This window comes from Peromyscus eremicus, chromosome 7 (assembly GCF_949786415.1).
Source record: "Peromyscus eremicus chromosome 7, PerEre_H2_v1, whole genome shotgun sequence".
Lineage (NCBI taxonomy): Eukaryota > Metazoa > Chordata > Mammalia > Rodentia > Cricetidae > Peromyscus > Peromyscus eremicus.
This window is the reverse complement of record NC_081422.1, coordinates 66,737,764-66,752,206: the sequence shown is the minus strand read 5'-3', so window position 1 is coordinate 66,752,206 and position 14,443 is coordinate 66,737,764. Positions and strand designations below refer to the sequence as shown.

Genomic DNA, 14,443 nt, shown 5'->3' with positions numbered 1-14,443 from the left:
AAATCTGAATATGATTTAATCAATATATTGTTTAAAACCAGAATACAATAAGCAAATATTGTAAAATATATGGACTAAGGAATTTCACTGTCTTCTTTTTGGTTTTTTGAGACAGGGTTTCTCTGTATAGATGTGACTGTCCTATAGACTAGGCTGGTCTCAAACTCACAGAGATCCGCCTGCCTATGCTTTGCAAGTACTGGGATTAAAGGCATGTGCCACCATGCCCGGCAGAATTTCACTACCTTATAGAACCATTTTGAATATAAACTTTTATCTAAGCACTATGGATATATCCAATATGAGATTTCATACCTATCTCGTTAGAACAAACCATCCTTTACTATAAACCAGTCATTAACATTTTTAGAGATTTTCAAACTTTTTAAAATTAGATCTTAAAAATTTTACCGTCATGTGATTTTTCAGAGGATCCAAAAGATTGAAGTGAATATTACATTTAGGACATGCTCTTGGAAAAGTTGTTCCATTTTTAGATTGATTTGATGAGCAATTTACACCTAAAAATAAATTCAAATCAATTATGAAACAAAAAGCACTTTTCAGGGTTTTTTTTTAAATGAATTATTTTTAATTATTACTCGGTGCACACACATGTGTACAAGAATGCCACATTTCTGTTGGTGGCTGTGGGGCCAGATGAGAATGTCAGGCCTCGTGGAGCTCGAGTTGGCTGGTGTTAGTAGCCACTCAGTGTGGGTGCTGGGGTTCTCTGCAAGAGTTTTAAGGCTCTTCACCAATAAGCCATCAATTCAGCACTTTTTCACTGTAAATAACCACTATTAGTTTCTAAATCTGTAACAATCTGCAAACCTTATCTTTAACTACCACAGTATTTTGTCCTCGTTTACCTTGCGATGTCACCACCTGCAGAGACGATACTGATGGGGGCTTTTCTGGGACTACAGAAGAGGCATCTGCTCCAGGAATACTGTCACTGGCTTTAGGCTTTTTTGGGTTAACACTGCTTATGTCAGAACCAGAAAGACGTTTTGATGAAAATGAACTTTCATTCAAACCTAAAATGATTTAAATAGTGGGAAAAAGATTTTAAAATATTATAAAATACTGCTCATAACTAGTTAAGTCTATGTGTGGGAACTAAAATATATAATTATCAATGATAAAAATTAAATGATAATGCTGGGCATAATGGCACACACCTTTAATCCCAGTATTTGGGAGGCAGAGGTAGGCAGAGCTCTATGAATCTGAGACCAGCCTAATCTACCTAACCAGTTCCAAGCCAAGCAGGGCTACATAGTAAGACCCTGTCTCAAAAAAAGCCAACAAATTAAATGATACAAACTTAGAGAGTATAAAGAAATAGCATAAACACTTACAAAGGACTACATTTATTTGATCAAGCTGTGAAATCACCTTTCTATGCAAGAACATTCTCAATATGGCTTGAAAAAAAAAACTGTTGAAAGATATTCTGAAGTTCCTAAGAACCAATATTCTTCAGATGCTTAAATACATTTAAGTTTGTACTACACTCACGCATACAACACACACATACACACATATGCACGCACACACAATAATTTGTTCCAAACATTTATAGATTCTAAAATTTCTTTCTTCTTTTTTTTTTCCAAGACAGAGTTTCTCTGTAAATCCCTAGATGTCCTGGAACTCATTCTGTAGACCTGGCTGGCCATGAACTTGGAGATCTGCCTGCCTCTGCCTCCTGAGTGATGATGGGATTAAAGGCATGCACTATCATGCCCAGCTAAAATTTTGTAACTACTTAAAATGCCTAATGTGATATTAGTCCTTTTCCATCTAATGAACAAACTGATCTTTTTATAGCTTGTGACATTACACATTACTGCTATGTACAAAATAGAAACTTTTATGCCTGAAGACTATTTTACTCACTCAAATGAAAGGGCATATAAGAGCAGGAGTTGTGTCCCATTTTAGGGAATATATTAAAGAGTGTCTGACCAAAAACAAACAAACAAAAAACTCTCCCATTTGATTTATTAGACTTTTGCACGAATCTTTGTTTACATAGATTTTATTCTTTTTTTTTTTTTTTTTTTTTTTTTGGTTTTTCGAGACAGGGTTTCTCTGTGTAGCTTTGCGCCTTTCCTGGATCTCGCTTTGTAGACCAGGCTGGCCTTGAACTCACAGAGATCCGCCTGCCTCTGCCTCCCGAGTGCTTCGCCACCACCGCCCGGCCCATAGATTTCATTCTTAAAAATAATTTTCCATTTGAAAAAAAATCACCATAAAGCTAAAAGATTAAACAGTAGAGTATTAGCAAGAGATTGAGGGGCAGTTAGACTATAACTAGGCCAAACAAAGTATTTTTTTTTTAAATAACACATAATGTAAATTGTACAAAGAACTCCCTACCTGTGTATTAAATAGTCCCATCTGTACATTAAATGTAAAAACAACAAATGTTAAAGATATTCCAGGCATTTAAGTTAGATAACTTGAGTTCAAACCCAGACTTCTGTCAGTTTCTCTTTATGTATTCTTATTTAACTTCTGTCAGTTTCTCTTTATGTATTCTTATTTAACTTCTCTGAGTTTCATTTTCCATTTTGTAAAGTACGTTATACCTTATTTTACAGTTACTTTAAGGTCAAACAATGTATTCAAAGAACCTTAAAATACTTGGTACATAGAAAAATAATAAATAACAATTATCATTACTAACAAAACACTTTATACCTTAACTTGCTTTAAAGGGTAAAATTATTCCAAAAGATTTGCCTATCATTATTTTTAATGAGGACAAACTTGCCAAGAAATAAGAATGTTATACTAGCTTATTTCACTGTTTCATCTTTCAAGACAAAGTAATAATGATTTTTCTTGATCTTCAAAACACTTGAAGGCCAGGTGGTGGTGGCGCACGCCTTTAATCCCAGCACTTGGGAGGCAGAGCCAAGCGGATCTCTGTGAGTTTGAGGTCAGCCTGGTCTACAGACCGAGATACAGGACAGGGAACAAAACTACACAGAGAAACCCTGTCTTGAAAAACAAAACAAAACAAAACAAAAAAAACACTTGATCAGAGACAGACACACTGCAGGTACATGAAAAAGATCTCTGGTAGTGTAATCATATTAACATGTTTATGTTACTTGGAAAACAAATGAGTGATAGCATTTTTAATTAATCAACTAATTACAAAATAGACTGGATGGTAAAAATAGATGTCTTCAATGTAAAAATTTAACATGAGAAATCTCAACATTAAATAAAACCACTTTGCATTCATTCCAATCTTTTTTACATTTATTTATTTATCTCTGTGCATATGAGTGAAGGAATGCACAAGTCATGGAATTTCAGTGAGTCTGTTCTCTCTTTCTACCATGTAGGCTCCAGGGATCAAACTCAAGTTGTCAGACGTGGAAGCAAATGCTTTTACCAACTGAGTCATGTCAACTGGTCCTGCATGTGTTTTAAAGCTGACCCTTTATCTGTTTTGTCAGGCTTGTGCTATGCCCTATCCCCAAACAATTCTAGCACTGCCAATAAAAAATGCTACTTTCTTTCACAGTCCAACTCAAACCTCATAATCTCCAGACAGTAGTCTGTCAATCACGCTACTGGTATTTGTTATCAAATCCTTTGAACCTTATAAATTTATTTTCACATTTCACTTATTTTGTTTGGGCATCAAAAAAGTCCTGTGTGAACTAGAGCAAGAGTCAAAATGATATCTTCAGGTGCCTTGCTCCAGGTGTGGAGAACTGAATGAATTACAAAAGATAAATGAATAGCCCCATCTCTTAATATGAAAAATTGAAAGTATGAAGAGGTCAATTGATCTGATAAAAACTAAACATTCCTAAGAGCAGAGGTTCAAACCTACAACTTCCTAGTTATCCCACTTAATGAAGTTTCACTCACTGTAGTAGAAAGCTGAGAGGGAGAATAGGAGTCTTTATTGGTTCTTTCTTCCCAGAAGTTTCAAGACTGAAGACTTTTCCTATGAGTAAAGTCTATGAGCTTCCTAATGCCAGATTTAATACAAATATTTTTTTCTCCGTTTCTTTTCGCTTGTACCTATTTTATTAACAAGATATTAGTAAACATTTTAGTAAACTATGTATGTAAGTGACATTCAGAGACGTGTTTATCAAATAAGGTATTTTTAAAATGGAAAAGCACTTTAAGCCCTATTATGAAAAAACAAAGTACAGGAAATCTGGTAAATACCTCATTAATCTATCTAGTAAACAATCTAAACATTCCAAAATACCTTGTACATCTTAGTTAAAATACTTGAATAAATACAAATTGCTACCATTCAAGAATTAACTTGCCTTAATTATGAGGAATTTTCAAAAGACAAAATTCCTCCATGGTACACTAATATATTTTAAATTAATGAAGAATACTTATCATATGCACTAAAGGAACTTTAAATCTTCAATAGGTAAATTTCTTTACTCTTGTTAGGGTCCGAGAGAAGCCCCCAAGAAAGACCATCAGTCATATATGCAATCAACAAGAGCATTTATTATTTCCAACATGCTGGGGTGGCAAATAGCGCCCCAGAAGGGAGATGGCAAGCTTCTTTTAAGTGGAGTTAGGGGAATTCCAGGGAGGAGGGATTAATCTGGTGCTGACTGGTGGAGGAAAGATTAGTCTAGGGGCTGATTGGTGGGAGTGGTTAGGGCCTTGTTGAAGGGAGGATAGGAAAAACTATCTTTAGCTAGCAGAATGTTGGGAGTTGGGGGGGGGGGGCTACTGAGTCAGCAGAAGGCTGTGGGACACCTGCTGATTGGCTGCCCCTGAGTTGTGATCTCCCCGAGAACTGCTTGCTCAGCTCCAGCCAGGCAGATCCAGTAAATGGAAACTAAGGTCTGGTCCCTGGCAGGGCTTTTAGAAACCTGTCATGGATCTGCTCTGGCTCCACGGCCCTCTCACTCTAAAGACCATTTTTATTATGTTTAAGTTACTAATAATTTGTCTGTTTTGGGGACACAGTCCCACTATGTAGCACAGAATGGCCTTGATATCATTACATAGTCCAGGTTGACCTCAAACTGACAATAATCCTCTGCCACAGCCTCAAATGCTGAGATTGCAGGTGTACACCACCACATTCAAGAACTACTTCTTTAATTACCTTTTATTTATGAGAGGAGGGGAGGGCAAAGGAAGGATGGTAGAAACACACATGTGGAGGTCAGAGGACAACTTGCTAGGAGTCAGTTCTCTCATCCCACTATGTGGGTCCCAGCGATGGAGCTCAGGTCATTATGCTTGGAAGCAAGTCCTTTTGCCTGCTGAGTCACGTCACTAGTCTAAAAACTATTTAATTGTGGCCACTTTATAGCACCATAAAGTCATACTTAACTATATACTGAAATCACTTATTGAACTAGAGGCATTAACCTAATTAAGAATTCAATTACAACCATATACCTTTTTACACTAGTGACCACAGAAACTAATTTTTCTTAACGTTTATAGTATCTCAAGCTATCGCTAATTCACTGATGTTTTTTAAGCATTTTTAAGGTTGAATCCACAGGGGGGGAAAAAAGAGTACAATGTGGTTTAGTGAAGATTGTACATAAAACTGCCTCAAAAAGACACTAAAAACTATTCACAGCAGTCCATATTACAATATACAAGTACTTTCACACCAAGGTACGGGCTTCAAAACACAACGTTAATTCCATATGGTTATCCATCAACTTTCTTTTAACTATTTTAAAGAAAAAAGTAACGACACCAACCTGTAATAGAAAGTGCTGGTCCCCCTTGGTAATGTGATAATCCTGTATCCTGGGTCAGGTCAAACAGTAACTCTGAAGAGTTATTAGACAGAACTCGTGGAGAGTTTGTTAAATAACCCTGTTAAATCCAAAGAAAGAATATTACATGAACTGGACATAAAACTATTGTTTTAAACACATGTATAAAAGCAATTTAATGACATACCTATATAACCTTTGATGATTCAACAAGTTAGAAAAACACAAAAGTAGTTGGACAAAATTATCAACTCTTAAAATTGAAAGCAAGCTAACAGAGCTCATTTATTCCTTTGTGCCCAGGTAAAACTGATCACCTAACCTGGGCAGCAAGTTCTAATCCACTGTTTTCAAAGTAAAAGAAATGCAAACTTACTTTATGTCTGTAAGACCAACACATGCTTAGAGGTTCTAAAATTGCAATATATCATCAAGAAGTAAATAACAGAACTCAGTAAAAACTCTGCATAAACAAAGGAAAAACGAAAACATAGTGGCATGAATGTGAAAAAATTAAAAGCTTCAGTAACTCTTACATCCTACTCCCAAAAATCACTGTTGAGGGTGAATTTTTTTTTATATGAAATGAATTTCAAGCGATGATTTGGAGAACTTTATAACTATGTAGTCATAAAGAAAAATAATGCATCCTTACTTTTCTAATTGTTCCACAGAAACTTATCCTAAGCCAAGGAATGTCAAATGTCACAGGGAAAAAAACCAAAGCAACTTGGGCCATAGAATGAAGTACCAGTGCCAATCAGAAAGAGATTAGGATAGAAGCAGCTGATAAAATACCTCAGCCCATGTGCCTGCTCCAAGAGTGTTGTAGAATATTATTTTAAGATGTGTTACATTTGTTTATGCTGTGGAACATTTGTTTAATGATGCAAAGATGTGTTGCATTCTTTTATGTTGCATTTAAACCTGTGAAGCTATGTTACTTTGTCTAAAACACCTGACTCAGCTAATAAAGTGCTGAATGGCCAATAGCAAAGCAGGAGAAAGGATAAGCTGGGCTGGCAGGAAGAGAGAATAAGGAGGAGGAGAAATCTGGGGCGAGAGAGATCTAGGAATGAGAAAATAAAGAGGAGGACATGAGGGCCATCCACACAGCCAGACATGGAATAAGAAGGAAAGAAAAGATATATAGAAATAGAGAAAGGTAAAAGCCCAGAGGCAAAAGGTAGACGGGATAGTTAAGAAAAGCTCCCTAGAAATAAGCCAAGCTAAGGCCAGGCATTCATAAAAAAGAATAAGCCTCTGTGTATATTTATTTGGGAGCTGGGTGGCGGGCCCCCCAAAGAGAAAAAGAGCCACAGATCAAAGAGTAAAAACAACCAACTACATACACTAGAGTTCAAAGGAATTTTTAGCCAAGCTAGCAAAATCTTAAGAGCATAGTAAAAAGTATGAGATGGACTGTAATGTGGTCAAGAATAGAGCAATATAAGTTTCTATTAACTGTATACATATTCAGTATAATTATGAAGTAGTCAATACAACTAGAGATATAAGCTCCAATACTATATAACAAGTTTACTAATGTATGAGTAGTATTTTTATAAAAAATTACTTGCAGATACATAAAAAAAGTAGTATTTTATATCTTTGCAATTTTTATTTTCATTTTGGGAGCCAGGGTCTCCATTATCCCAGGTTAGCCTCAAATTCACTATGTAGTTAAGGATGGCCTTACACACCTGATCCTCCTGCTTCTACCTCTCCAGGTGTTGGGATTAGTTGTATGTGCTTGAACCCAGAGCTTTGCAGGCAAGCTCTCTTCTCTAATAACTAAGCTAAATGCTCAAAAGAGAATATGGACTCATGACAACATGTAATGGAAAGGAGCATTTCAGTAGTGTGAATTACCACTGTTGATATACTACTTTGATCCTATCAAAACTCATCAGGCAGTACTTTCTTAAAGGTATATCACGATGAAATCTGAAATTTTCATCTGTGAACTTTTGATACCCTGTGCCATTAAAATTGTTAGCCTTTTATTCAGACATTTATTATTATTCAGACATTTCAGTAACATATATACTTTGGTTAGTTACAAACTATTGGTTTCATTAAACTATTTTAAATATTGAAAAAGTTCACTACACATCATCAAAAAAATCCATTTATTTATACCACCCATCAGAAAAGTCTTGAAATACTAGGGAGCTGTCAAGATCAAAATGGCAGATTAAAGATTTCCAACATTTTAATTTTTTTCTTGACAGCTCAAATTTTATCCTTGTTAAGAAAGAACACAACTATCAGCCATTTCCCATAAATGGAAGGTGCACTATGTTCAAAATTGATGAAATCTGTACCAAACTGAGGACTGAATAACTTCATTCTAAAGTGGACTCCGTGATACCATCTCCTGATATTCATATCCTGTATGATTCCCTTCCTTTTAATGTGGCTAGGACAGCTGACTTGATTCTTAACAAAATAATATGGTAAAGACGACAAAGTATATAACATCATTTTATGAACATAATTGTTTCTTAAGACTAAGAAAATCAACTCAGGCAGTAGTCTCAACACTCGGGAGGCAGAGATAGGCAAATCTCTGAGTTTGAGGGCAGCCTGGTCTACAGAGTGAGTTCCAGAGGGCTACACAGAGAAAAGCTGACTAAAAACAAAACACCACCACCACCACCAACAACAACAACAAAGAACTCTCCCTTACTTTCAGGAGCCAAGTAGTCATGTTGGGAAGACCCACATGGCAAGGAATAAGTCAAAACCTAGAAGAATACTGAGACTCACTCTGACAATCTTTTAGGAAACCAATGCTACCAACAAGCATCTGAACTTGGAAGACACTTCCCCAGTAACGCTTTTGATGAGAATGCTTTGAGGACCGATTCTTGAATGGTAGTCCTATTAGGCCCTAAAGCAGAGGATCCAGTTAAGCTACGATCTGCCTCCCACCAACTATAAGACTATAAGATAATTAATATATGTTAGTTTATGGCAATATGAGGAAATAATATATCACAACTTGTCAGTCATTATTTCAAGTAAAAATGCATTCAATTAAAATGCATCAGGTATTTCAGCTTGCTAATCACGCTAATGCTTTTCCTAAAGACAATCATCAAGATATTTCAGACACAGAAATGCTTTATGTACACTACTCACTTCGCCACACAGAACATTTAAAAAGACACATATTCAAGGGTATAGTTAACAAAATAACATGTTTAAAACATTGCAAAACTTTGTTGAAAAACTGGCTATAACTGGAGTACTTCATTGGGCGTGCATGGTGGGTGGCTAACCCACAAACTTTGGTGCAGATGAGTGCTTTTTTTGACTCACAATAAGCCATCAGCAGCTTGGTCAGCACTGTTTTTGTGTCGTCAATGCAAATGTCAAACAGTGAAAAAGAAAGTGTCTTCAATTACCTTGACAATGGTGTTGAAATCACACACCTGAAAGTATCTTAAGGAACCCTCCAGAATTGCACACCATCCTTAGAACTGCTGAGCTGAGGCAATACTGCCATTTTTCAAACTATACACTCATATACAATATATACACATGTATATATATGCATATACAGATAAACTATGGATTAGCCTATACTGAGATCTGAGATCTACTCACCTATGAGTCCTGAGTGAATCATTTAATCACTATAAACCTCAGTATTTATTTAACTATAAAATGGAGGAGTAACAATACCTGCTTAATATATCCTAGGTATATTTAAGAATTAAATGAGATTATTTTATGTATGGCATTTAGTACAAATATTTGTCTATTAGTAGCTTAATAAATTTAATTATTACCATTATCTATTACTTTTTACTAAGGATTTTTAACTAAAGTATGAAGGTACATGTCTCAGAATAAAATGCTATCAAGGCTTCTCAATAATTTTTCAAAATTAAAAATACCTGGCCCAGTTTGCAAGCATAAATATTTTGCTATCATGTGACCTTCACTATAATCTTTTTATTCACATTTTGAGAGTCTTTGTTTTCAAAGCTATACCTAACCAGTTTAAGCATATTCCCCATCTGACTAAATGGTCATAAAGATGGTAACCTTTTCTGGTATCCATTATGATAATAGGTGATTTCTTGTTGATAATCTATAATTTTAATTGGGTATTGTTAATATTCCAAACTGATTTTAAATAGTTTTGAAAACACTTACAGGTTTAGAAAATGGTTGAACAATAACAGAGCTATCTGAAGATCTAGATTCAGGATGAAAATTGACTGGCAAGGCAGCCACAGGATTTGATGCTGGATTCGGAAAGCGTTGACTTGTAGGCTTGAATGAAGAAGTAAAACCTGTATTTTAAAATCACACAACACAATGAATGCATTTCTATATAATCAACTTTTTCAAAATATTTTAGTTTAAAATTAAAGTAATACAATAGTATTATACCTCGATTAAGTGCACCATTCTTTAGTCCTCGTGAGTGGGAGCTGGGGTTAACTCTGTTCAAAATATCTAAAAAAATACATAGATATTTTAAATTTGTTTGGGTGAAATAGAGATATTAAAATTATGAACTGAAAACAAATATTAGAAGGAATATTACCACTAATTTGAAAGTTTTTGTTTGTTTGTTTGTTTTCTTTGTTTTGTTTTTTTTTTTTGTTTTTTCGAGACAGGGTTTCTCTGTGCAGCTTTGCGCCTTTCGTGGAACTCACTTGGTAGCCCAGGCTGGCCTTGAACTCACAGAGATCCACCTGGCTCTGCCTCCTGAGTGCTGGGATTAAAGGTGTGCGCCACCACCGCCCCGGCTAATTTGAAAGTATTTTATCAGCATTAACTGTTTTATAAAATAAACACAATCTTTCTCATTATAACTAAATGTCGAAAGGCCAGAAGTATAAATCCAAATGATAAATCCAAATGCATATAAGCCAAACATTCTGCAAGGCAAAGAAATTTTTGTCCCTATAAAATCTTCCAAAAGCCAGGCCTGGTGGTAAACGCCTTTAATCTCAGCACTCAGGAAGCAGAAGCAAGCAGATCTCTGTGAATTTCAGGCCAGCCTGATCTAGAGTTCTAGGACAGCCACGGACGTCACAGAGTAAACTTGTCTCAAAAAGCCAAAAACAAACAAACAAACAAACAAAAAACAAAAAAAAACCCAACCTTCTAAAAACATATTTAAATATGGTTGCATGGAGTTGGTCTATACTTTCTTTGGTATGGTGACAGAATTGTATATACATTTGGGTTCCTATGATTTAAAATTAAACCCCGATCCATTCTCCACATTCTATTTACAGTTCTAAAAGCACTGAAGTTGTATAAAGGAAAATTTCCATGGACTATTTATCATTATCTTTGAGTTCCAAAAGGGAAACTACTAGAAGTTACAGACTAAAATAAATCTAAAGTTTACCGGAATATCTTATAAGAGGATTCAAATCTATCATCATATCAGAAGTTAAGATTGACATGACTTTGAGGGACTGATTTACAGTTCTTACTCTTACATACATATGAATGTGCAAAGTTTTTAACATCTAGCTTACTCAGTAACTAAACAAAAACTTGAAAGAATGAAAATTTGCTCTTGCACAGTACACAGGTTCAAGTCCCAGCACCCACATGGTATCTCACAACTACCTGTAATGTCAGTTTGAAGGGATACAATAACCTCTTCTGACCTCTGTGAGCATCAGTTACTCATTAAATACATACATACATGCAGGCAAATACATATACACATAGATTAAAACTAAACAGATCTTTTTAAAATAGTTAAACTAGCTAATATTTTTTCAGTAATGTTAACACAGTGCTTACTAATCACTTACTACATTAATTTATAAGAAAAAGAAGCTACTCAAACACCTTGACTTTTTTCAATCAGAAAACCAAGATTAATATTTAAACTATCACTGGTCAGTGGTGGCACACACCTTTAATCCCAGCACTTGGGAGGCAGATGCAGGTGGATCCCTGTGAGTTTAAGGCCAGCCTGGTCTACAGAGCAAATTCCAGGTCAGGCTCCAAAGCTATACAGAAAAACTGTCTCAAAAAACCAAAACTTTAAAAAGAAAAAAAAAAAAAATCAAACTATCAAATAACTATTGCTATACTATTTTAGTGGTTGTGATCTATAAAAGACAAATTCTTACACATCTAATTCATACTTCATATGTTGAAACTCCTATGGCCTCCAGATAAAATAATATAATCATTTTAATTTTTCATCTTCACAGTTCAGAAAAAAAATCTAATGTCAATCTCTTTCTTACAGAATCATCTTAAAACTAACATACATTGTTATAGTTGAGTACAGTTAACAGTCATCTCTAATCAGTATAAATTCAACTTGAATCCTGTCATATTTTCATTGAGATTTTGAATAATAATTTTGCAATATAGTAACATTCAAGTGTAAGACAATCAATACCTAGGAAACGATAAATAAGAAAACAGACCATTCTGATATTAGCCACATACACACTATCATACTAAACTTATTTTATAATCCAAATAGCATCTCACTTAGCATTCCATGGGAAATTACCTATCTATCACAGGAAATGATACTGACATTTCATTTGGTTAAATTATTCTATTATAAAACTGTATAAAAGTACCAATCCAATCCTATACAAGAGAAGCAAGAAGTACGCTTTCAGAAAATTTCATAGTACTCTCTCACTGTTAACTAAGGTAAAATAAGAAATACTAATATACTGGACACATTAGCAATCTTTGATAAATTTTTCTGGCTTAAACATATAATTAAAATGAGAAAGAATCTTTTTATCTTTGAAGTTTATACACTTTGGATTTTTTTCCATTGAGACAGGTCTCACCATCTAGCCCTGGCTGGCCTGGAAGCCCTAGAGATTCACCTGCCTCCCCAAGTATCTCCCTAGTGCTGTGAAGCTACCATGCCTGGCTCCATTTAGACATTTCTGAGTAGACAGCTTAACAACTATCAGTTTCTTACCTTAACACTGTGACAATGTTAGGTCCAAACATTCTAACTGAAAGCTAATAATCCAAAGGCTATTCTACTAAAAAGCCTGAGATGGGAGTGTACTAACTGTGACACAAGAAAAACACAATGGCTTGAGGCAATACCCTCAGTATCACATACATAAGGTGCTGCTGAAAGACAGCTGTGGTCAGAAGCCATAAGCCACTATCACACACTCTCTCTGCATTTTGTAGCCAACTGGAGATGACAGTACAGTGGGGCCTGGACATGAGATTCTCATCTCAAATTAACACAAAATTTATTTAGTACACCTCAAAAATTAAAGCTAAGCATTCTAAATTTTCTCTTTAAGCTGGGTTTAAGAGAGAAAAAAGAAAAAGAAGCAGATAAACTGGTTTATTCAGCACCACTAAAATTTTAATTCCTGCTCTTAGAAGAGCTCCAATGCCACCAGCAAATCCCGTGCATTTCCCTGTTTGCTCTGCTGGTACTTGGCATCTACCCCTTCTTAAAGCTCCAGTCAGAGTCAACCCTGACCAGTCTTCCAGTAGGTATCTTATTCCTAACTTCTAACGGTGGGATGAGGACATTTTCACAACAACCCTGAGAAATAACCTTATCCAGCTGCCTTTACTCAAAGCAAACGCTTACTTGAAATTGCTGGTTTTGAACTTGCTATCTCTGCAACAAAGATGGGCTCGTCATCATCATCCTCTTCAACTTCTTTCACTTTCCTCTGCCATGGTTCTAGCTCCTCTTCTTCACACTCCATGAAGAGTTCTGCCATTTTTAAATAATCTAATTTTTAAAAGAAGCAATTTTCTTTTAATTAAAAAAGTTATTTGCTATACATAACATATTAGAAATCTACTTTAATAACCCTAGTAACAATTTCTGAATTGGTGTTTGTGATGAGTACATAACAGTAAGAAACTGAGATCTTACTTTCTAAGCTCTAATAAACTAGTAGACTTCAGACAGACAATGGTTATTTATTTACAGCAGCTAGAAAATCGAGTCAAAATGAGTTTCAGTCATACATATAGAATGATTGATTATCTCCACAAAAAGGATTATATCCTATCCATTGCCTAAAAAAAAAGACTTAACAAAAGGGAGGTAGACTGTAATAAGAAGCCACAGATGAGAAACAAATTATAATTAATGAACCAGACTTACAAATGCAAGGCACAAGAGCAAAAAAAAAAAGGGATATGGTGCTAGAGAAAAACAGAGGAAAGGCCTGAAGCTTATCTCAAGTAGAATAAATTACACATTTCTCCCTAAAGAAATTCAATAAAGCAATGCATACAGAAAAAACAACTTAGAAATTCTGACCAAGTAACACCTCTCTTTTTTTTTTTGTTTTGTTTTGTTTTGTTTTGTTTTGTTTTTTTCGAGACAGGGTTTCTCTGTGTAGCTTTGCGCCTTTCCTGGAACTCACTTGGTAGCTCAGGCTGGCCTCGAATTCACAGAGATCCGCCTGGCTCTGCCTCCCGAGTGCTGGGATTAAAGGCGTGCGCCACCACCGCCCGGCTAACACCTCTCTCTTAAAGGTGGATGGATAAGCACCAGGAATTTTAGGAAGGAAAATTTCCTAAAGATAGTAAAACAAACTAAAAGGATTCTAAGAAAGAGATAACAAAAAGCAAGAAAAGTAGAGAAAAGAAACAGAGGTACGAAACAAAGAAATTAATGTTTGAATAGAAATAAAACTGAGGGGGCTGGAGAGATGGCT

General features: G+C 35.3%; 1 protein-coding gene across 3 annotated transcripts in view; it reads right to left on the bottom strand.

Moving 5' to 3' along the window:
• Znf280d (zinc finger protein 280D) overlaps positions 1–14,443 on the bottom strand; it is an 83,701-nt gene that overhangs the window by 51,762 nt on the left and 17,496 nt on the right. For all 3 annotated transcript variants that reach the window (XM_059268216.1, XM_059268217.1, XM_059268218.1), the window contains exons 4-9: positions 13,357–13,503; positions 10,173–10,238; positions 9,933–10,072; positions 5,745–5,862; positions 873–1,040; positions 412–521 (exon numbers count right to left, since the gene is read on the bottom strand). In XM_059268216.1, the coding sequence (XP_059124199.1) occupies positions 412–521; positions 873–1,040; positions 5,745–5,862; positions 9,933–10,072; positions 10,173–10,238; positions 13,357–13,503 (749 nt within the window). The remainder of the gene's footprint in view (positions 1–411; positions 522–872; positions 1,041–5,744; positions 5,863–9,932; positions 10,073–10,172; positions 10,239–13,356; positions 13,504–14,443) is intronic.